The following is a 25,480-nucleotide window of genomic DNA, read 5'->3' as shown; positions in this document are numbered from 1 at the left end:
TACTATATTATATATTATATATCATATATGATATATATTATTCACATAAATTATTATATATAATTATATAATATATAATCATATAATATAAAAATAAAATAATATTAATGATTTATATAACAGGATAATATATAATATATATCACATATTACTAATATAATCCTCAATTTAATTTGTTAATATATCCTTTAGAATCATATCAAATGCCTTCTGGAATGAGAGCTGAGACCAGTGAAAGAAGGTGCATGGATATCGTGGGAAAGAATTACTTAATTTTAAGAATGTGTGGGAGGACCTGGGGCTATTTTGCCTCCCTGCATAGGGGAAGTCCTTTCTCTTTCACTTTGGGGGGTCTCAAGGAAGATTAGAACTGCTATATTTTGTTTCTAGTACTATAATCACACTGAAGATATCAAATAGCTGCCACTAGATGGCATGCGTAGCCCGCAGAACCAACAGGCGATGCTCAGTTACTATCCTGGAAGAACACACATGAATTTTCATTTGTTGGTTTTGTGGAAATCTTTTCTTTCTGGTCTCCCTCTGTTTGTACGTTTTGGCAGCTATCTCCTCCAGGGAGAGCCAAGTGAGACTGAAGCAGAAGGAAAGACCAGGATTTATTTACCAGGACAGATCAACTAGGTCCTCTTTGGTCAATAGAACAGGCTCCCTATGTTTTTCCCTTTGCGGAAGCAAGTAAACATTTTTCCAGATCTCTGAATTTATAGAGGAGTTGTTTCATTGTTAAAGAAACATTTATACATAATATGTTCATGAAACATAGAATACTCACAAAGACCTACCAAAAAAACCCCCAAACCAATAGCCCTATCAAAGATTGGGAGAGGAAGAATGGCCAATAAGCATGTGAAAAAGTGTTCACCACCATTTTTTATCAGAGAAATCCAAATCAAGATAACAATGAGATATCACCACACACCAGTGAGAATGGCATAAATCAAAAAGATTGGAAACAATCTGTGTGTTGGTGGGGATGTAGTAAACAAAATAAACATTGCTGGTGGGATGGAAAACGGATGGAGATTTCTGAAAACAAAACAAAAACAACCCTTTTTGCTATATGACGAGTGATTCTACTTCTCACTCTCTTCCCACAAAGCACAAAAACATTTATTTACAAAGACATATGCACACCTGTGTTCATAGCAGCACTTAGCTAGGATATGGAATTAACCCAGATGCCCAATGACAGATAATGAAGATGTCTATAGATATAGATACAGATATAAATATAGGAATACTATGCAGATGCAAGGAGTAAAGTCATGCAATTTATTGAAGTTTGCATGGAACTTTCTACTTAGGTCTTTCTACTTAGGTGAGGGTCTGTTGCTAGGGTGGTTACTAGGATGATTGACAGAGAAAGTAATTCATGAGTAATTGGGATAATTGATGGTCTTTCTTGGCATTCCATTTCTGGTCTTTATTCCTGCTGGAGCTTATCTCAGAGGGGTCCAGCCTTCTCTGGACTGCAGATGTACCTGGTGAAACTCTCATCAGTGACAAAGTGACTTCTCCAATCTTTTCTCTTAATTTTATGACATCCTCAGAATTTTTACTACCTCTCAAGTATTCCTTATTGTCTAAAGAATTCATTGCCATGTTGGGGCTCTTCTCTTCCTGTCTGACTTAATGTAGTCTCCTTAGCCCTACAATACAGAGCCAGGAATAAGCCCTGAGCACGGCTGGGTGTGACCCAAAACCAAAAACTAAAACAAAGAACTGTGAGGGAAACAGGAAAAACAACTGATAAGAATTTACAAGTAAAGTCCATTCTCTTCTATCTACCTTGGCTGAAGTTTAGATTCTGTGATATTCCCTAACATTTCTGGAGGCCCCAATGAGATGTGTTGGCCATGGCTCCAAAGTTGGGTTAGACTCAGGCTACTCCGCCTGGGAGACACAGTCTGCTGACTCAGCTGCAGAACAGGAAAGCACACATCTCTGAAGTTGTCTCAGAAGTCTCCTTTATTGAGAACAGATTGGCACATTGGATGAGATACACCTTGGGTGGAAGTGCAGAAATAAGCTAATAGCAGATCGGTTTAAGGCTAGGATGTACAGACTGGTATGTGCCCAGGGAGGGGCCTACGTTAGGACAGGAGGCCCCATAGAAACTGGCTGGGCATTTCTCTAATTGCTGAGGCAGGACTGATCACCCTGCTGAAGATTGCATCCGAAGCTTCTGGATTAGAAATTGCATTAATCCTCTTCTAATTGAATTTAAGAACTGCTGTGGCAAGGACTCTGATGTGGATCCAGAGGTGGCACTTATCTGATAAAGTTGTTCTAGAAATAGCACTGACTTTAGTTCAGGAATTTAAAATTGGGAAGGTTTTAAACTCTGGATGATTGGATGAATTTTTGTGGGAGTGAATGGTTTGGTCTCAAGGCCATGCATATAGGATCTGTTTGGACTCCCACCTGTGTTTCCATGAGTTTCGTTTCAGCCTAACAGAGACTTCTGTCTCAGACTTTAGTCCTTTCAGACCAGAGTCAGGGGTTTATACTAACTCTGGAACTAAGACTTGAGCTGTAATGAAGGGTTTGGCCAGATGAGTATCCGAGAGTCACCTGTGGCTTGTCCATTGGTTCCTCTCTATATGCAGAGCCCCAGGCTCCACAACTAGGACTTGGAGAGATGTGGGTCTGGAAGCAAATGTCGATGCAGGAAATAATCTACACAGTGAAAGGGTGCAAGAACAGGTTCAGAAATTCCAACATTCAAGCCAGGAATCCCATCATATCTTCTGCTCCTAAGAAGGAAAGCAGGTTAGTAGAGGAAGACCAAAGAATGAGCCCTTTCCTTCCTCAAACCCAGGCTTTTATTAGCAAGAACCAGGCCACATCCTAGGGTGGAGGAGGAATACCAAGTAGGGAGGGGTACAGTAATCCCATCACCAGATCAAACCCTAGGGTGGAGTATGAATACTGGTTAGGGCAGGACCAGTAATCCAACACCCCTCTCCTGTGACACCATTTATTGGGGCAAGGCATATATCAAGTCCCTGGTATATCTTCCTGAGGACTGAGAAACTCTTTGGATGTAAGATCTTATGTCAAGTTTTCAGGGTATTGTATACCACCACCATGGGCTCCTTGTAGGAGGGGTTTGGTTTACTGAACAAAACCAAGAAAAGCATTATTTCTGTCTCTAGGAACAATATCTGAAGATTAAGATTCTGAAAACAAAGCATATGACTTTGTGCCTTAGTCACCCATACTGCCACCTCAGCAGCCACTGGTGATGCCCTTACCATCCTTCTCACTTATCTTCCTCATTGTCCCTGTTGAAGAGTCCACTGTTTCTCTCCTGAGGATAAATTAGAGTTGGAAATGGTGAAAATCACCAACTTAAGCTAGATGTAGCTTTGAAGTTGGGAAACTGATGTGTTGAGAGTTCTAATTGCTTTGTAAATGAGATTGGATACACCAGAAAAGTTGAGTTGGTAATTTCTTACTGTCCTAGACTTACAGTGACTTGGCTATAATTTAACTTGCATGTCTGGTACCAGAAGGATTCTATGTGCTCTCCTAAAAAAAACAGTCTGGGAGCAGAGAGTGAGGGTCTGGAAATTCTAGTTAATCTCAATTGGTGGATAAGGCTCAATTTTCCCTAGAGACATTCTATCTTTCTTGATCAATCTCAGCTGCCCTCCTGCAATTCTTAGGGTCAGAGAAATAGTAATATGTCTATTAGGCATGCATCCATGTGTGGTGGCCATCCCTATGTTTGCAGCCAACTCTTCTGTTTCTCTATCTGACTAACAATAGAACGTTAGAGGCAGGTTGACATTAGAAGTGGAAATCCTCAGACCTGGGCAAGCTGCATCATCATTATATGTCAGAGTTATATGCAGCCCAACAAATAAAAATTGTAGGTGCTTTAAACCTCATTGGACCTTGTAAGCTGTAAACCTTGTAAGGTTTTAAACAAAATATTTGGCCTACAGAGAAGTAGAAATTCTCAATATATCTATTATAAAAAGTTAAAATGACTCCTAACACCTAAAATTCTCTTGAACTCATAACCTATACTGTTTAGGAAGGACTGCTGAACTGGAGCCCATACCTACAATGAGATAAGAACTTTGTGAGAAAGTTCAGGGATTTATTTTTAGTTGTGAGTCAATTTTAATGAGAAATTAGGATGGCTCATGAGTAATAAAAACTATCAAAATTAAATCAAAGGGTTTCTTGTGTTTTATAAACATTGACAGTTTAAATGTTTTCTTGTGCTGTCTTCTAAAAGCTTGATAAAAATCAAAGGCTTCTTTATATGTCTAAATGTACATGCTTGTTTTATTTCTTCATTGGATTACTAAAATATATACCTAGAAGATCTTGTGAATTGAAAAAATTGTGATACATAAAATAAGTTCAAAACTTATTTTAGTCTAAAACATTGGTTTCTAGAGTTGTAAAATTGGATAAAAAACTTTTATCCTATCAGTGATTGAAAAACAGAATTTGCTTCTGTTATCTAAGCAGAGAAACTGGTCTTTCAGGAGTTTTGGACCAAAGTTAGTCACACCAATAATTTCCAAATCAAATTATCTTGGTTGAGAGGAAAGAAGTGAACAAATATTTATCACATCGAGGAATATTTGATCTCTGAGACTTTTGGTAACTTAAACATCTGGAGCTATTTAGCAAAAAGTAAATAATGGGTGATTTCAGGCATCCTGATAGCCTGAAGCCATAGCATTGTGCCTTGTATAAAAGTATAAAAGCTTTCCTGCTGGAATTCCAGTCCAGCCTCAGAAATTCTTACTGGAGAGAACAAATGAGCCACTTTAACATTTAGCCGGATAGGAACAGCCCTCGAAAAATAACTGGTTCTGAAAATAGAAAACTGGATAAAACATGTGAGCAATGACAAGATTTTTCAGACTATGTTATTAATCTGCCCGTACATGAAAATACATGCTATTAAGAGGTTTTTATTTTTATTTTTTTGGGGGGGCACATCTGGTAACGTTCAGGGGTTACTCCTTGCTATGAGCTCAGAAATTGCTCCTGGCTTGGGGGACTATATGGGACGCTGGGGGATTGAACTGTGGCCTGTTGTAGGTCAGCTGTGTGCAAGGCAAATGCCCTACTGCTGCTCTACCACTCCAGCCCCTGAAGTAGTTTTATTATATGTCAGTCTTGTCACCAGGTACTGAACCTAGTCTTGACCTTAAGAGAAGTAAACTTTATCTACATGAAATCTTTGCTCTTTCATGGAAATCTATGAGAGTGCTTAAAACCTTTTAATATCTCTTAAAACTTTTTTTTGTTTTTTGTTTTTTTTTTTTGTTTTTGGACCACACCCGGCAGTGCTCAGGGGTTACTCCTGGCTGTCTGCTCAGAAATAGCTCCTGGCAGGCTCGGGGACCATATGGGACACCGGGATTCGAACCAACCACCTTTGGTCCTGGATCGGCTGCTTGCAAGGCAAACACCGCTGTGCTATCTCTCCGGGCCCCCAAAACTCTTAAAGACTAGATCTTTCTTGTTACTTTTCAATACGGAGCAAACTTTTTGCTAATTATAGCATGCGTAGTAAGCAGTGAATATTCTGAAGCCTTATGCAATTTATAGAATTGCTAGAATTGCTCTCATGTTTTCCTTTTTCTTTCTTTTTCTTTTTCTTTTCTTTTTCTTTTTTTTTTTTTTTTTTTGGTTTTTGGGTCATACCTGGCAGCGCTCAAGGGTTACTCCTGGCTCCACACTCAGAAATCGCTCCTGGCAGGCTCAGGGGACCATATGGGGTGCCAGGAATTTGAACCACCATCCTTCTGCATGCTAGGCAAATGCCTTACCTCCATGCTATTTTCCCGGCCCCAGCTCTCATGTTTTCTATTCAAAAGGTCTGCAGGAAAGTCTTTACAAAGTACTGTAGTGTACAATTTAGTCATGCTAAATAAGAAAATTATTAGAAACATTTCTAAATTTCTTGGAAGATAGAGTTTTTCTATGTTCATAAAAATGCAGATGTTAATATCTATAAGATGTGGCTATAAGGAGTGTTGATACTTTATATTTTAAGCAAGAAAGATAATGGATGGGGGTAAGATTATTGGAAAAGAAAAAAGTTCTGTTTAAGTGAAACCAGTTGGTTGTAAAACTGAAATGAAGGAAAGCTATAGAACAGAATGAATGTAAAGAAATGTGTAGAAGTTTTGAAAGTTGTGTTTAACAGAAAGAAACTATATGGTCTAACTCAATTGTTCTAAGGATATTTTTATATTTGCAATTGTTCTAATATTTTTGATGAAGCTATTGAAAATGATCTTAGATGATCCAGATTCATGTGACAGTGCTCTTAGAAAATCAAACACTTGAAAATGATGGGAAATCAAAGTTTTCCATATGGAGTTAAGAGGAAAAAAAATAAAGCCTGCTGGTTAAACTGTGTGTTCTACCTTAGTAGATTTTTTTCTTTTTTTTATTTTTAATTATGAGAACAAAGATGCAAGGAAAGAGGACAAGGTAAAGTTATAGTGGAAGGACAATCACCCATAGCATAATTCTCAGAAGAAGTCCCCTTGCTGATATCTTAACTTTGAACTTGAAGCCAAAGAACATTAAGATAAATAAAACAGAATCCATGTACAATTACTTTGTCCCTTAAGTCCCCAGATTGTAACACATTATAGTATTTCTTAACAGCACACAAGGCAATCTAAAGCCATAAAACTTACGTAACTCCTTAAACATTACAGTCATAATATTTTTTACATTTATATGTACATGCATATTAGCTTAAGTTAACCTCAAATTTTAAGTGTTTTTTTTTTTAAGGATTAGAGTCAAAGGAGCACAGTAAAAACGGTGTTAGAGTGGCAATTGTTATTTGCATAGGCTCACCAAAATATGAGGGGCATGGAAAGAAATAACCTTGGCCTAAATACAAAGAGACCCTACCCCTGAAGTTTCCTGGCATAAGACCAACTCCAGGCTCCAGGCAAGCTAGATCAACCAATCCAAGACATTGTCTGTAGTGCCAACCCACTTTTATTTTTCACACAGTCTCTATTGTTGGTATCATGTTTCTGTATTAAAGATCCTGGAATCTGCATATCCTACATTGAAGTCAGGATGTGGAGCGTCCTCACAATCAAAGGGCAATGCAGGGAGCCCTGTCCTGTAAGCAGGTCGTTGTTGTTGTTAAGTCTTCTCAGTGTTAAGGGAAGTCTCTTTTGAGCAGGTCAATGTCTGAGCAGTGTAGGATCTTCCGTGGTAGAGGATTGCTTCCAGGTGATGTTACAGACAAGCCTGGATGTTTCGTGGATGGCTTCCCTGGTTCAGGGGTGAATGGAAAATGCCCTTTCTTCTGAGGTCTGTGCCAGGTTGTTATGTCAATGTTCAGGGTGTAAGGTCTCTTTGCACTACAAGATTTGTGTTCCAATCTCTATTAGATAGGATCTTATTTGTATGTATAGTATTTTCCCATTTTAATGTGCCTATGCAAAAAAAGAGCAATGCCACGTGATGTTATTGGCGCATATGGGGGCCATAGGAACAATTCAAACAATTCCCATGATATGGTTCAAGCATAAGCATTAAACTGGGGGACTCTTTCACCAAAATTCCTTGTTAAAGAGCTCATAAAGAGAAGATAAAAAGTGGTTAGAATTGTCACTGTATAAGACAACATTTAGTAAGAATTATTGCTGTCAGAGAAAAACACAAAATATTCTAAAGAAATACGTGTCCATTTTATGTCTCTTGAAACAGTTTGGGGTTGTTACACACAATGCACGGTTTTGGTCTGTGATTAGGATTGTACAGTACTGAAGTTAAAAAGAGTAATGTAGGTTAGTGATGTTTGGGGGGGTGAGAGAGTTAAGGAGTAAAAAAGAGCTTTGTAGGGGTGTGGGAAAGGGCAGAATACAAAATGGACATTCTGGATATGCAAAACATAACATAAGGATAAGGAATACTCTTAATACATGCAGTGCTCGCATGCATGCCCCCGCGCGGTTCTGTAGTTTGTGGATGCATAGGGAGGAATTTCTCCCCCCCTCCCCCCCAGGGCCCGATTAACCAGGCGTGGCCCTGAAGACCAGCCTGGTGTGGGGGGATCTCGGTCCCCTAGACTAAGTGGTCAGCCCAGGGGGCCTATGGCTAGCTGTCCTTCCCAGAGCCCCCAACATACCAGTTGAAGACACCCAGAAGTCCTGGCATGTAGAGTGTTCTCTACCTTAGTAGATTTTAATAATATTTCTTTAGCACTATGGTCTATAACAAACATATAAACTGAATCTATGTTAAGAATGAGATGTATCTCGGGCCGGGCGGTGGCGCTAAAGGTAAGGTGCCTGCCTTGCCTGCGCTAGCCTTGGATGGACTGCGGTTCGATCCCCCGGTGTCCCATATGGTCCCCCAAGCCAGGAGCAACTTCTGAGCACATAGCCAGGAGTAACCCCTGAGTGTTACTGGGTATGGCCCAAAAACCAAAAAAAAAAAAAAAAAAAAAAGAATAAATCTCAAATGCATGGGAGGCCGGGTGGTGGCGCTAGAGGTAAGGTGCCTGCTTTGCCTGCGCTAGCCTTGGACGGACCACGGTTCGATCCCCCGGCGTCCCATATGGTCCCCCAAGCCAGGAGCGACTTCTGAGCGCATAGCCAGGAGTAACCCCTGAGCGTCACCGAGTGTGGCCCAAAAACCAAAAAAAAAAAAAAAAGAATGAGATGTAACTTTTCTTAACACCTTATATCTAATACTTTGTGGCAATATTTTGTTTTCACATCTTACTGAATGGTGGTAAAGGGGTTCTTTTCTATCAACAGAGTAATAAAGTAGCCACCTGTATATATTGAAACCTCAAGTAGAGAACTATGAACCCCCAAATTAAAATTTTGCAGGTAGGTCTTACAGAATCCTGAATATTTGTCATATTGGTTTGTCTTAAGCTTTAGTTGCTCAAATATTGACATTAAATTCTAAAACTCCCAAATGTAGGTTTCACCGAGAGCCTCAAATGGACCTGGGGGCAAGCTTTGGTGCCATCCTGGCTATGACTTGGGAGTGCCCAAGAGCCCAAGAACATTGGTATAAAGGCAAAATCTTAAAGAGAGAGCCACTAATCAGAAGAAAATGGGGAAAATGGAGCCTTTATCTCCTCTAGACATAGATGAAGAATCCTCTGGGGGTTAGGCAAACTGAAAGATTGGACTGAGTCCTGAAGCTGAAAAATATAACCAAATAACCAAATACTTTCTGGATAAAGGCACTTTGCTTTAATTTAATTAAATATAATGTTAAGAGTTAATATCCCAGAGGACCATTCCATGGTAGGAAGTTTGTCACAAATAGCAGGGGAGTGCAATTTGGGCAGAGAAGGAATTACTATGACAATAATCTTTGACAATGATCATTATTACTTTGGAGAGAAACTGGGTGCTGAAAGGAGATAAAGTGATTTCCCTTCAGTAATGATATTGCAAACCAGTGTCTAAAAGGGAAAATAAGGAAGTGAAAGAGAGAGAGAAAAAGAGAGAAAAAGAGAGAGAGAAAGAGAGAGAGAAAGAGAGAGAGAAGGGGAAGTGAGGGAGAGAGAGAGGGAGGAAAAATTTGCCACAGAGGCAGAGAGACAGGCAGGGGACAAGAGGAAATACCAGAAGATAATCCTCTCTCCTGTTTGAATGGTTTAATACATGTGTTTTTAGTTTTGAATCTGTTTTAGTACACACAGACCCTGTCTAAAATTGGAGACACACAGTCTTTGACCTCCAAAAATTGTTCTCATCCCCTAGGTCTCTTCAGCCCATTGTTAGAGTCCAGAGTCAAAGGATGAGACCACACAATTAGAATAAACCTGAATACTTTAATCTGTTTGCCAATAGTCCCCACACTAGCTGGGCAGGGCCATCTCCAGAAGCAGATGAACTTTGCTCAAGGTCATGAAGAGGATTATATAGGGAATGGATATAAGGAGGTTCTAGCTTTCTGGTGATCTTAAAAATGATTGACTATTGTCTAGGAGTACTTTCCTACTGCTCCCTAGTGCCCTTCCCTGATAGGCTACTGGGTATGGTCAGGCAGCTTGGGGCAGTGTTAATGGAAATTGACTTGTAGAAACCTAGCTTGTGGTTTACACTATGTGGTTCTTACAAATTGGCATCTCTCTCTGCTCAGAACCTGAGAAGTCTGCCATGTGGCCTTTCCAAAATGGTGTCTCTCCTTTTTCAGAACCCAGATATCACACCATCATGTGTGTGTACTATGCTTGGAAAGGAATGTTGCTTCTTTGTGAGCAAGCTAGGTAAATTCAGATCAGTTTTCAGCCTACCAAAAACGTTTTGGGAACAGACTTCTCAGAAGTGGCTTTCATGAAAAATATTTGGTTTTGGCTCACTTGGGTTCTGCCCTTCTTGATCCCGTGGTGACCTAAACCTGTCAAAACTGACAGGAAATACCTGGCCTAATAATCCTCTTGTCATGTTTGTTTATTTCAGGCTTGAAGCCTTCACATTACAGATAGTGATGAACATGGAATCGCACAGATAAAGATGACTGAGGGATGGTAATTTGAGGCCCATTCTCTGACTGCAGAGATTCAAAGCTCTTAGATTCTGTGTTCAACTCGCATGTCCTCTATAAAAATACTCCAGCCCAAGGCAACCTGATGAAAGCCACTCCTAAAAACCATTTAAGGCTTTCTTCACCTTAAGAAAACCTGGAATTGTCTCTCGCGTGTCTTTCTCTCCCCCGTGCTTCCTCAGAGCTTCTAAATCAAACCTGATTTTACTTCACTGCTTATCTCCTGAAATTCTGTTCTTGAGGGGAAGGTGATGGACCTGAAAGGGCACAGTAAGGTTTAGGACTGACTTTCCTTTCTTGCAAAGAAAATTTTCTTACTCCAACATGAGTCCATGGCTCCCTGAGAAATCTGGTGGTGAGATTAATTGCCTCACCATGCATAACTGATATGGTTCATCACTGAATCATGATGGGCTGAAAGAAGAACAATCCCATTTAGATAATCATAGAATTAGCACTTGACCTAGTCTTTGACAGGGCGATGTGAGTATGCTGATTTTCATTCAGTCCTCAATTCATTCAATTAATTATGACTTTAACTAAGAGGAGCCTCAAGTTGAATTGAAAATAAGAATAGGGATCTCTCAAAAGAAAAAAATCGCAATATACATAAATAAATATAAATAATCCATTTAAAGGAAATTTAACAGATAATATATATAGATGTCTATTTAAAAGATACAAATACAAAATATTTAGAACATGTGTTTAAAATGATAAAAATAAACACATTTGAAAAATACTAATTAAGAGATAGGTAAATATGATCATTAACCTCAGATAACCAAGACTTAAAAACAGTAGTGATATCAGAAAGCTATAGAAGAAATTCAAATCATTATCCCAACCAAATAAAGCACTTAAGCAACAATCTATAGCCAAAATAATACCTTAAGACCTCTAAAACCGGGGCCCGGAGAGATAGCACAGCGGCGTTTGCCTTGCAAGCAGCCGATCCAGGACCAAAGGTAGTTGGTTCAAATCCTGGTGTCCCATATGGTCCCCCGTGCCTGCCAGGAGCTATTTCTGAGCAGACAGCCAGGAGTAACCCCTGAGCACTGCCGGGTGTGGCCCAAAAAAAAAAAAAAAAGACCTCTAAAACCTAGGTAAGTATTTACAGCAAATAAGTGGAAGTAAACATTAAAAATGAAAATTGAAAGTTTTATTTTGCACATGACAACCCTTTGATCAGCAGCATGGTACAACACCAGGGTCCATAATTTTTCCTCATAGAAAAGAAAGAGCAAAGTGAGACTTCCACTTCTCTAGTCTTTCAGGATAGTTTTTACTATGTATTATGATGCACTGAAAATGGAAGGAATTGGCACAGCCAGATTACATAGGGGTACATAAAATTGAAGTAAAGAGGCAGGAATTTTCAGCAACCAACACCCAGATCTCAAGAACCAGCTCCCAGCTCCCACTAGCTGTCTCATACATGACACACAATAAGCCCATCTAGCCACAAAATGAAGTATTGGGCACATCCATTTTTGAATATCAGCACCAGATCCACTTGCCTGCTAACCATACTTACTGAACCCTAGCAACTGACACATCCAGAATATTTATTTAGTCTAGTTCTGAAAATCTTTACCTGCTACATCGTCTGTTTGGAAAGACCAAAAGAGCGAAGATTCTTCAAATACACAACTATCAATACAAAACCATAAGGATCATGAAGAGTAAGAAAAATATGATATTACCAAGGAAAGAAATCTATAATAACTATTTTTTTAAAAAAACTTTATTTATTTATTTATTTATTGATTGATTGATTAGTTTTAGGGCCACACCCAGTGGTGCTCAGTGGTTACTCCTGACACTGCATTCAGAAATCACTCCTGACAGGCTAGGGGAATCATATTAGATGCCGGGAATTGAACCGGGTTCCCCCCAGGTTGGCGGCACGCAAGGCAAATGCCCACCTCTGTGTCATCTCTCCGGCCCCTATAATAACTATTCTTAAGTAACTGGAAACCTGGCACTTATTGAAAAAGAATTTTAAATGATTATCTTAAAGAAGTTTTTAATTTTATGAGAATGCAGAGGGATACTAAGTGGAATAATAAAAATAATAATAATACATTTGAAAAATGAGACAATCACGACATCAAAAATATTAAAGGACCAAATAAAGGACTGTTAGGGTCTTTGTTTACTAAAACTATAGATCTACTCTTAAAAACACAGACACACATACCACTAAAATTTGTAGTTAAAGGGACTCCTCTTAGTCCTGGATTCAGCTCACAGGAGTACTAGTAGTGTTAGTAGAATCAGTATCTGATACACAGAAACTACATATCCAGATTCTGGAGTATAGGTGTTTTTGAAAGGGTTAGAATGCTAGGATTAAAGTAGAATGCTTGTCAACTACTATGCCTTCAAGTTTAAGGAGTTACATAAATTTTATGGCTTTAGATTGCTTGGTGTACCGCTAAGAAATGTTATAATGTACTACAATCTGGGGACTTGAGGGACAAAGTAATTGTACATGGGTTTGTTTTTATTTTTCTTAATGTTCCTTGACTGTAAGATCAAAATTAAGGTGTCAGCAGGGGGATTTCTTCTGAGAACTCTGTTTTTGGGTGATTGCCCTTTCACTGTAACTTTACCTTGTCCTCTTTCTTTGCATCATTGTTCACATAATTAAAAATAAAAAAAAAACGTAGAATGCTTGTTGTGAATATAGGCGGGGGGGAGGAAAGGAGGGGTATTGGTGGTGGGAATGTTGCACTGGTGAAGGGGGGTATTCTGTTTATGACTGAAACCCAAGTACAAATATGCTTGTAATCATGGTGCTTAAATAAAGATTTTTATATAAAAAAGTTTACATTGCTATGAAAAAGAAGAAAGAAAGAGAGAAAGAAAGAGAGAGAAAGAAAGAAAGAAAGAGAAAGAAAGAAAGAAAGAAAGAAAGAAAGAAAGAAAGAAAGAAAGAAAGAAAGAAAGAAAGAAAGAAAGAAAGAAAGAAAGAAAGAAAAAGAAAGAAAAGAAAAAATGCTTTGTGGCATTGGTGGTCAGAATGCAGTTGCACCCATCATAGTGTTAAAACTATTTATATAAAGGCAAGCAAAGATAGACATTTTTTTTCTCCCAAAGAACTGATACTAGGATGCAGATACAGAATACATGATTTAGGGTTACAACATAAGTGTTCATACTAACGGGTTGCTCTGGTGTCCAAGGTGTAGTTGCTTCATAGTGGTTGTGAGATTTAAGACTTCACATCCCACCAGCCCCAATCAGGGCTTTACTTTTAAAGATTGATAGAACCTGTAAGACACATACATACATATATATATACTTACTCACATATATAAAATCTTTGTTACCCTATTGGGCACAGTGTTCTAAAATCTTTGGAATTTGCTAAGTGATTAGCATAATAAAATTAGTTCTCTTAATATTTATAACCAATTTCTTCTAATCACACAGTTTTGTTCATGAGGTAACATTTAAAATAACTGAGAAATGGAACTGTCTGAGTCACCTTAGTGATGGGAAGGTATAACTTTCATTTCACAACCTACATTTCTGGGATGGTCTGAAAAGTTGAATCAATTACCTATCAGTTTGTGTTTTAAACTCATTATAACCTATATATATATATATATATATACATATATATATATATATATATATATATATATATATAACTATATACTAACCCTATACTGTGGGTGGCCTGGGTAATCGCTGGTACTCTAAGGCCCAAGCATCATAGCATTGTCAGGACTTTGCACTGAAAGATCGGGCCCATTAGTTAAGAATCACCAAATATCTCCTCCCCTGAAAAATACTCCTAGATCATGAAAGGATAAATTCAGTGAATTATCAGGCTAGCTATGTAAAACTTTGGGAAAACTGGCACATAGAGACATAGAAATCACGTAACTTGTGCTATCTGAGTGCACCTGAGGTATTACATTTAAAATAACTACTACTGGAAACATTAATTAAAATATCTCTTTAAATTTTGTGAACCTTTTAGTAAACTAATCAAATACAACATGCACCTTTGGAAATTTTTACCTACAGTTTCTAAGTCAGAAATGCAGGTGATCCTAGGTTTCTGAAAGGAGGGGAACAACTTTATAGAATTGAACTCTTAACCCATGGAAGTTGATGGTATCTCCATGTACGCATTGTCAAAACTGAATTGAATTGTGGGTCATTTCTTGTTAGAATTTCCACATATAAAAGAATTGGTATCAGATCCTAGAACATACATAACATTCTCAATTATTTCTCTCTTCTACTGCTTTCACTACACCTATTAGTATGTTTTGATGTTTCAGAGGGCTATTTATTTTGTCCCAAACAATGAAGAATAATTGAGAATTGATAAACTACCAAGATAAATACTAGAATTGACTTCCCAAGGAGAAAGTCTGACCTCTCAGAGAAAAATGAATACAGGAAATAGGCATGAAAAGCATTACTGATTTGAGTTCCTAAAGACTGAACTATTCCTAGCACAAAAGGGAGGAATTGCTTGTCAGTTCTTTTCCTAACTATGAATCAGCAATGAAATAATGATGTATATAGAAATGTCTAAGTCTACATTATGAAAATGTTTAATAAATAATGTACTTAGGAAATGATAGAGTTGGTGTTACTAAAGGTACCCACTGTAGGAATTGTTCATGATGTCTCCCATGCATTACATAAATACTTTTAAGAGATGTTAGGATTCTGAAGAACTTGAGCAGATGAAGTCTAGAGAACATGAGATAGCCCAGTTATGTCATAGCAATACATGCCTAGATCAGTTCAGGGATATATAATCCTGGTCAGGATTGATCCTACAAAAAACTAGTATTTGTGGTATTTGTGCTATTATGGCTTTGTTTATTGCCAAGACTGGTGAGGTTAGCTTGACCTGAGTTTATACATTTATGTCTCTTTCTCCTCCCTGGTAATTTGAGTTTCTTATGAGTTATAACTATAAAATCACTTATGTATCTTCCAGAAGCATATGGTAGGGGAACTTTTTAGTCTCCATATAGTCTTTTTCATCTCCTTTTGAAAAATTATCCTCAGGCCAACTGGAAGCCTTTTCCTAGAAGAAGTCTTCCCAGTGCCCCATGCATTTCTTTATTCCTCAGGCTATAGATAAAAGGATTCATCATGGGAGTAACCACAGCATACAACACTATGGCCACTGAGTCCTTCATGGAGTAGGTTTTGAGAGGCTGTAAGTATACCATACAAAGTGTCCCATAGAAGAGAGAGACAACAGCCAAATGGGAGGCACATGTAGAGAAGGCTTTATACTTCCCACTGGCAGAGGGTATTCGGAGAATGGCTCTGATAATCCAAAGATAGGACATGATCATGAAGGCTAAGGGGGTAAGAAAGAGAAAGGATCCTGTGGCAATCAGCACTACATGGTTGACTTTAGTGTTTGAACATGCAAGCCTCAGGAGGGCATACATCTCACAGAAGATGTATCGTATTTTCTGGGCCCCACAAAATTTCACTCTGGTCATAAGCAATGTATGAATGAGCCCATATGTGATAGACAGTACCCAACACAAGACAAGGAACAAAATACATAGTGTAGGGCTCATGGCTGTAGTATAGTGCAAGGGGGCGGCAGATAGCCACATAGCGGTCATATGCCATGGTTGCCAAGAGGAGATTGTCCAAGGCCACCAAAGAGACCAGGAAGTAGAGCTGTGTTAAACATCCTGCATAGGAGATAGCCTTATCCTCAGACTGAAGATTTACCAGGATGTTGGGTATTGTATTGGTGATGAAGCAGAGATCAGTGAAGGAAAGGTTGGCGAGGAAGAAATACATGGGAGTGTGCAGGTGGGAGTCAGAGCCAATGGCCAAGATTATGAGTACATTTCCCACCACTGTGACCAAGTACATGATCAGGAACATCCAGAACTGGACCCGCTGCTGCTCAGGATCATCTGTGATCCCCAGGAGTAAGAACCCTGAGACTTCACTCTGGTTGCTTCCATCCATAATCCCAACTTTCTGTAACATCAAAATCAGCAAATGATAACTAAGAATACTCAACTGAAAAAAAGCATTTAATCCAACCAAAACCAGCTACTTTCTTAGAATTATAAATACTTTACACTAAATTTAAAGCTTTTTGAAGAAGAAATAATGTAATAGCAGATACTGACAGAAAAAAAATAATTCAACATAAATCTGTGGCATACTAAAAGTTGTAAGAAAAATATTTTAATTATATTACCTTAGAATTTTCTTGTGATGTACTCAAAGTATGTACTTAGAGTTTTCTTGAAGTGTTTAAGAATGAGTACAATATTGTTATAGATGATAAATATTTATTTATTTGCTTGATTTTGATCACATCCAGTAGCGCACGGGTTACTCCTGACTCTGAACTCAGGAATTACTCTTGGAAAGGGGAATGCTTGGGGAACCATATGGGATGCCAGAGAGCGAAACTGGGTCAGCTCCCTGCAAGGCAAATTCCCTATTAAATATTTTGTCCCAGCCCCATGGCTGGTAGATATTTAAAATGACATATTTAAGGTGAGTGCAGACTGGAAAGGCAAATGTTTCAGTGCTGCATCTCCAACTAATCATAATCATTTATTTGCAGTAAAAATTCTAACTGTTCTTTTTTTTTTTAAGAAAGAAAAGTGCATCCAAATTTACTGTAAACATGTTAGAAAAATGCTGAAAAGAAAATAGTAAAAAGGGACTTAAGACTGTGTGGTTTGGGGATGGAAGAAAAAGCACAGCAAGAAATAACTTGCCGTGCTCGCTTCGGCAGCACATATACTAAAATTGGAACGATACAGAGAAGATTAGCATGGCCCCTGCGCAAGGATGACACGCAAATTCGTGAAGCGTTCCATATTTTAAAAAAAAAAAAAAAAAAAAAAAAAAAAAAAAAAAAAAAAAAGAAATAACTTGCCTTGCATATTGCCAACCTAGGTGCCATCCTCAGCATCCCATATGATCCCTGAAGCACCACCAAGAGTGATTCCTGACTGCAAAACCAGGGGTATCCCTTAAGCATCACCAGTTATGGCCTAAACCCCACAAAGCCTGAAAAATATCTGTAATTCTGGTTCTGGAGGAAATAGATCAGTAGAATAGATAGCATGTTAGACACAGATTCAAGAACATGCAGTGGCTAGTTAATTATTATATTAGCACTTACTTTGTCAAGTACTGTTTTTATGTTTTATATTGTTTAATAAATGACAATAAGAAAACCAAGGAAAATTTTCAAATATTAATTTTTTTTCCTTTTAGTTTTTGGGATACACCTGGCTGTGCTCAGAGCCAGGAGGCTCTGTGTTCTGGAGGGACTTGGAGGAGTGAAATCATATAGATTCATATGGTTGACAATTAAATTTATTTAGACCACATATAAGGAAAAACTCCTATTGCAATACTACCTCTCTGACCCCTTAGTTTCTTTCTTAATGAATACATTTCAGACATGCCAAATATTAATATAACATAATGAGGGGCCGGAGAGGTGGCACAGCAGTAGGGCTTTTGCCTTACATGCAGCTGACCTAGCATATACACGCTGACCTAGGATGAACCAAGGTTCCATCTCCGGAGTCCCATATGATCTCCCAAGCCAGGAATGATTTCTGAGTGCATAGCCAGGAGCGATTACTGAGAGCATAGCCAGGAGTAACCCCTGAGCCTCAGCGGGTGTGGCCCCCAAACAAACAAACAAAAATAACATAATGTATTATTTTATTTTTCAAATTTAATATATTCAGACTAAAAGTTAAAATATTAAAAGCATAAAAGGTAGGCACATATGGTATACTATGATGATGAATATTTACACATTAATGTTATTATTTCTTAAGATTGTTAGATTAAAAATGAAAACAGTCTGAAGAAAAGAACATTGTAGAGAGTTGCATGTGTAAGCCCCTCACCTAAATCTTTGTAATACTACAGAAATGAAATATCAATTTATATAATTTAGAATGAAATGGAGAGAGGCTAAGAATTCAATTTATAGATAAGCAGGGATCAGGATATGATAGAATTGTGTGAAGATCTTAAAATGCAACTCTTTCGTGGAGTCTTAGAGTCTCAAAATGTTTTCTTTTTTCTTTTTTGGGCCTCACCTGGCTATGCACAGTGATTACTCTTGGCTTTGAACCCAGGAATTTCTTCTGGTGGTACTTAGGGGACCATACAGGATGCTAGGGATTGAACCTAGGTTGGCCACAAACAGAGCAAGTACCCAATCCACTGTACTATCTTTTCAGTTCCAAGAACTTTAAAATGTTCTCTGTTAACTACCAGAGACACACCTAAACAGTCAGAGTAAACAGAGCCTCAAAGTCAAAGGCTTTAAAACAGTTTTCTTACAAAGGCTGGGGTGGTCATACTTATGTTAGATAACATAGACTTCAAAAAAAAAATTTTTTTTTTTTTGGTTTTTGGGTCACACCAGGCAGTGCTCAAGGGCTACTCTTGGCTCAGAAATTGCTCCCAGCAGGCTCGGGGGACCATATGGGATGCCGGGATTTGAACAACTGTCCTTCTGCATGCAAGACAAACACCCCACCTCCATGTCATCTCTAAGGAACCAATATGTCAAGAAGAATTCACCCTTTTCAAAATATGTGCACCTGATGATGGACCACCTGGATCTTTAAAAAAAAAACCTATGAATAGACATGAACTTAGAACAATACAGTTAGAGTAGGGGATATTTACATTTGTCTATTATTCTGGATAGATCAAGTATGCAACTACTCAACACAGCCTTAAAAGAAGAAATAGAAGAGATACCTAATAGACACATATAGGACCCAATATTTACCCAAAGTTGAGCACACAATCTTCTCCAGTGCACCTATTACATGCTCCAAGATAAATCATAGGTTGGATCAGAAAACATGTTTCTGTAAAATCAAGAGATAGAAATGGTATCAACTTTCCTCTCAGACCACATTGCTTTGAAAATGGAATTTAATCATAAACAGAAATGAAGAAAAAGAAAACATTTGGAAATGAAAAAAAGAGATATTTTAAATATAAATAAAAAAGTTAAAAATAAAAGTTTAAGCAGAAGAGGATATATATATATATAGTAAATCCTTGCTTAAAGAAGCTGTGACTTTAATCCAAATGCACATAACAAAGAAGGTTTTTGAAATCTTTTTTCAACACATGTTGGGTTTTATTTCTCCTCAATCAATATTATTTCTTGATCATGTTATCTCCCCTGCCAGGTAAGTATCAATCAATATTATTTCAAAGGATGTTGAAAACTGGTGATATTTCATAGTATCCTATAGTTAGCATCAATTCTTCTAAGTGCATCTTGCTAGCAGCGTTTAAATTATCAGAATAATATTTTATTAGTCAAATGTGGTCTTAGTGTTACTTAAGAAGATCTGTTACTTAAAAGATCTGGTAATTTTAAGGAGTTACATAAATTTTATGGCTTTAGATTGCTTGGTGTACCGCTGAGAAATGTTATAATGTACTAAGTACAATCTGGGGACTTGAGGGACAAAGTAATTGTACATGGGTTCTGTTTTATTTTTCTTAATGTCCTTTGACTGTAAGTTCAAAATTAAGGTGGCAGCAGGGGGATTTCTTCTGAGAACTCTGTGTTTGGTTGAGTGTCCTTCCACTGTAACTTTACCTTGTTCTCTTTCTTTGCATCATTGTTCACATAATTAAAAAAAAAAGATTTGGTAATCTTCAACCATACTCACAGAAGGCCCAGATCTTTCTTCCATTTGGGAATATGCTCCATAGAGCCCTGCTCCAAGTCCAGACTTCTGTAACAGAATCTTCACAGCAGTACTGCAATTTTCTGCTTGAAGTTTTTTTTTTGTTTTTTTTTTTTTTTTTGTTTTTTTTTTTTTTTTTTTTTTTTTTTGGGTCACACCCGGCGGTGCTCAGGGGTTACTCCTGGCTGTCTGCTCAGAAATAGCTCCTGGCAGGCACGGGGGACCATATGGGACACCGGGATTCGAACCAACCACCTTTGGTCCTGGATCGGCTGCTTGCAAGGCAAATGCCGCTGTGCTATCTCTCCGGGCCCGCTTGAAGTTTTCTTGCCTTGGTTATGGTCATTGTTCTTGGTGTCCATAGTTTCTGCTACATGGCCAAACTATCATCTTTTAGGTCCAGCTCCTATATGGCTTTACTGCCTGCTGCTCTTCTTTTTACTCGTGGAAGTGGATGTGATTTTGATGCCCTCATGGTGGGAGGGTTGGCAGGATAGGGAGAAAACCCATGGATTGGCATCCTTGACTGTTTCTCCTTGATTTATTGCACAGGACCAGTGCCCAACTGCCCTGGGACTGATGAAGCATTACCTTGGTCATGGTGAGGGATGACACTTTCATCTTGTAGTCTGGGAGACAAAATTGTTAGTTGTTTCTGTTATATAGTAGAATTAGAGAATCTTAAGCTGGTGGCCTTCTTTCTTCAGTAACTGAATCATTTATGCACTGGTGGTGGTGGTTTAGTGGTGGGGAATGGAGGGAATAATAAATCTAGATGGATGGAAAGATTGAGAGTTCTGTATCTTGATGACACTACTATGGAGATGAGCTTATTTGCCAGTCTGTTAGAAGACCATCAACTTCTTTAAGGTCAACCTGAGCTGCAGCTGGAAAGAGTCCTTTATCTCTCATGTGGCAAATGGATTCATGAACACTGTGACCTGCTGAGTCATAAAATGTTTCTCCCTTAGCAAACAGCTACTACTAAAGTTTTATATTTATGCTATACGACACACATATATGTCTTTATAAGGTCTTTAAACAAAACAATAAATTTTAGGTGTAAGTGACATAGCTCAAAGAACTGAAGTTCATGCTTTGCATACACAGGTCCTGTATCAAAGCCCTGGCACTGTATGGTACTTCATGTACCTTTCAGTAGTAACCCTAAGTACCAAGTTGGAAGTAAGTGCAACCTGAAGTTGCCATCCCCCAATCATAAAGATTAAATAAGTTTTACTTATTAAATTGGGATTCTAATTAAAATGTTATTAAAGGAAGACAATAAATAGAGAGTAAGTGCATAGGGGAAGACCAACTTTATGTACCCAGACAGACAGGGCAGTGACTGTGCCCTTGGGTCTGGTCTTCCTTGACCACCCATTACTAGTTGCTACTTGAACTAAGCTCTCCTCAACTCCCTCTCCATCTACTGCTTTGAGGTAGAAAAGAAAACTAGTCACAGCATCACCTACTGGAATCAAGAAAAATACTTGATTTCTTCTTGATTAGACAAATGCACTAAGAAGCATACCACCTAATAACATGAAAAACTAAAAGAATATGGCACCACACATAAGAAGAACTAATCCCCCAGAAATCAAATTAAAGATGCAGAAATTTAAACTCAGCGAAAAAATAATTTGAAATAGTTGTCATGAAAAAAACTTTTAAAAATTGCAAGAAAACACACACAAAAAAGGCAATGTAATGGATTCAGGAACAAAATTAAAGAGCAGAAAGCCACATTGTTAAAGAGATCGAGTCTATAAAGTAACACCAGAGTTCATATAATTAAAATAATTCAGTGTATTAAGTGAAGACTATTATACTATCATACAGAACATAGAAATTACATCAGAAATGAGTCAAGTGTAAGAGGAGATAGAAATGAAATTTTCTGTTTTGTTTTGTGGGCCATATCTGATGGTGCTCAGGGTTTACTTCTGACTCTGTGTTCAAGGCTTACTCCAGGAAGGATTCTGAAAACAAAACAAAACAAAACAAAAAAAAAACCAGATGCCAAGGATTGAACTGGGGTTGGCTGCATACAAAGAATCACTCTACCTGCTTTGTAATCACTCCAACCTTGAGAAAAGATTTTTAATAATGAAAAAACTCATAAAACTATCAGAGGACATCAAGAAAGAAGCATAAAGATGATGAGTTTCCTCTCATAAGAGACTTTCCCAAACTTGGGGAAGAAACTAACAAGACAAGTCTACAAAGCCAAGAGAACACCTAAGAATATAAATTCAAAAACTCCTATATCAAGACTTAATATGGTAACTGATAGAAGTCAATGATAAAAAATACTATGGGTGAAGAAAGCACTCCTGTTAAGCAATCTATAATAGTTATCTGCATAAAATACAGTTCAGTTAAGAGTGGAATTATATATGTCAAGAACAATCTCCATTCTAAAATTATCTTTCAAATTTAAAATAGAAATAAAGTTTATTGGATATACCAACATCAGTCCTTCCTTACAAGAAATCTTGAAAATTCTTTCACATCAACAGAGCAAATGATATATAATTTCTGCATAAGGTGAAAGAGAATCAAAATATTGGAACCTCATCTCAGAATAAGGTGTAAAATAATCAAAGCAGAAAAAGTTAAAGGAAAAGAAATGTTAAAATAATTATAGTTAATTTAATTTGACAGTGAATTTACAGTATGAGGGATAGTTTGAGAATACTATTAAGGCATTAAAGGAGAGAGATGAAAGGATAGAACATGTTCAAGCAAATAAAAACATGATAAAGCATGGCCTCATGATCATGTTTGACAGTTGCAAATTTTAAAATAGATAACAAATGGTACTAGATGAAGAGATCCAGAATCAATTATGGAAATTTTGGTCCTGGAAGTGTGGGCTTGACTTAATGATCAGGCATGGCAGTACTTGATATTACCAGAGTTATGGTGCTCAGGGAGTCATGCGATGCTGAAGGTAAAACTCAGAAACTTATGCATATTGACAGGTGCTACCACTTGAGCTCTTTTCCCAATATGTGCAAATTAATGAATGTGATGTGGCACAAAAAAAAAAGAATTAAAGGCACATATTATTTCAATAGATATGGAAAAACATTTGAAGACTCAGCATTTATTATTAAAAACTGTTAGCAAAATGGGCATAGTCTCACAAAATAATAAAGATACATATAAAACTACAGTCAGTATTATACTCATTGGTGAAAAATTTAAAATTTCCTCTCAGGGTCGGAGAGATAGAGTGGAGGTAGGGCGTTTGCCTTCCATGCAGAAGGATGGTGTTCAAATCCTGGCATCCCATATGGTCCCCCGTGCCTACCAGGGGCGATTTCTGAGCGCAGAGCCGGGAGTAACCCCTGAGCAAATCCGGCTGTGACCCAAAAACAAAAACAAAAAATTTCCTCTCATAAAAAGAGAAGAATTAGCATTATTAAAATGGTCACATTTTTCATAAAACAATAGGATATTCAGTTCAATCCTGTGAAAATTCCAATGGCATTCTTCAGAGAAACAGAGTAAAATATTATTTATTGGGACTATATAAGAACCTAAAGTTAAAATAATCTTGAAGGAAAAAGACAAAAATTGAGATACACAACCTCAAACTATACGACAAAGTGAAAATAATAAAGAAGCACGAAATTAATAAAATATTATATTTTATATTAAATATTAATTATAATTAAATATTATATTAAACATTAAATATTATATTACAATCTATCTCCATACACAAACATTAACTCAAAATGGATAGAAGACTTAAATATAATCCTGAAATAAAAAATGCAGAAGAAAACAAGCTCTTTTTTGGGGGGAGGGCATATCTGTAGTGCTTAGGGTTTGTTCTTGAATCTGTTCTCTGGGATTAGTTCTGGAGAGGCTCTAGAGACCATCTGGTGATATTGGGGATTTATCTCTTGATGACTTTATGTAAGACAAGCAGTACTATTACTCCAATAACTCAGACTCTGTAAGTCTTGAATTTTGATATCAGCCACAGTGATATTTTTGGCTCCATCTCCAATAACATGGGAAACAAAAACAACATTAAGCAAATGGAATAATAAACAGAAGTTTTGCACACTGTATGTAGACAAATAAAACAACTACAACAAATAAAGAAAATAGATAAACTAAACAAATTTTAACTAAACCTTTAGATTATATGGGCAGAATAGTATTTACCAGAAAGGAGGACTAACAGGTGGAGGAGGTTAATTCAGATAAAAGTTAAACATTAGAATATTGCATGCTTGAAACTTATCCATGATATTTATTTATCCATGATATTTATTACTGTATATTGCAGTAATAAAAAAAATCTTAGGGGCCAGAGTGATAATACAACAGGGACCTGAGCCTTAACATCCAAATCTTACCTACTGTTCTGTGTTGGTCTCAGAGTCCCTTGGTTCTGTTGCCTCAATATTCTCCTGAATGTGATAAAAACTTAATCACGACTTAATCTTAGACTCCCTAAGACATTGCTTTCTGAATTGGACTTGATGATTTTCCTTTTGGCTAAAGTTCAAAGGTTGAAAATTGATTCTCTGATTTTCAGTGCCTGGATATAAGGAGACAGATTGGGAGATTGTCTCACACTAAAAAGGAGTGAGGGATCCAAGGAAGTAATACTTAGATCTAAGCTTTTCAAAGAAAAGGGATGTTCTGGGAATACATTTAGGACTATTTGTCAGTTTTGGAGAGTGTTTGGGGAAGCAAGCAATCCCATGACAGTTGTTGAAATGAACCTGGATAATTGATCCAACATAGTAGCTATAAGCTAGTGTCATGGGAAATGGCTCTTATTTACAAGGAGTGAACTAACTCTATGTTGATTGTTACTCCTAAAAGATTTCCTAAGAGTTAGAAAAAAATATAATTAGAGATTTTGCACAATGCACTATTAGCTTAAGAACTGAACTTGGAATAGGTTGATCCCAGATTGCTAATAACTTAAGTACTGAGTAAAAACAATCAGAATATATATTAGAGAAAAATAAAGTCATCCTCTTCTTTAAGTCTACATATTTTTATTTGTATTACAAACATTATTTAAATTATTAAAAACAGTCTTATTATATAAGCAACATAATTTACAATAGAGTTAATGTTTATGCTTTTGGTATGCAATGCTATTTCACTACACTTACCACCAAAACACTAAAACCCTCTATGCCATTGGTAACCTT

At 37.4% G+C, this 25,480-nt stretch overlaps 1 protein-coding gene and 1 non-coding gene across 2 annotated transcripts; one reads left to right on the top strand and one right to left on the bottom strand.

Annotated features, from left to right (window-relative positions):
- Window positions 1-15,599: 15,599 nt before the first annotated feature.
- LOC126029419 (olfactory receptor 1D2-like) lies at window positions 15,600-16,539 on the bottom strand. Its single transcript, XM_049787727.1, is given in 2 exon segments — window positions 15,600-16,157; window positions 16,159-16,539. Coding segments are annotated over 2 exon segments (939 nt in total).
- Window positions 16,540-17,310: 771 nt separating this feature from the next.
- LOC125995975 (U6 spliceosomal RNA) lies at window positions 17,311-17,417 on the top strand. The gene has a single exon (XR_007491194.1). It is a non-coding gene; the product is annotated as a U6 spliceosomal RNA (small nuclear RNA).
- The last annotated feature ends 8,063 nt before the right edge of the window (window positions 17,418-25,480 follow it).

Source organism: Suncus etruscus, chromosome 1, assembly GCF_024139225.1.
Source record: "Suncus etruscus isolate mSunEtr1 chromosome 1, mSunEtr1.pri.cur, whole genome shotgun sequence".
NCBI lineage: Eukaryota > Metazoa > Chordata > Mammalia > Eulipotyphla > Soricidae > Suncus > Suncus etruscus.
Note: the sequence above shows the minus strand (reverse complement) of the source record. Positions and strands in the feature narration are given on the sequence as shown.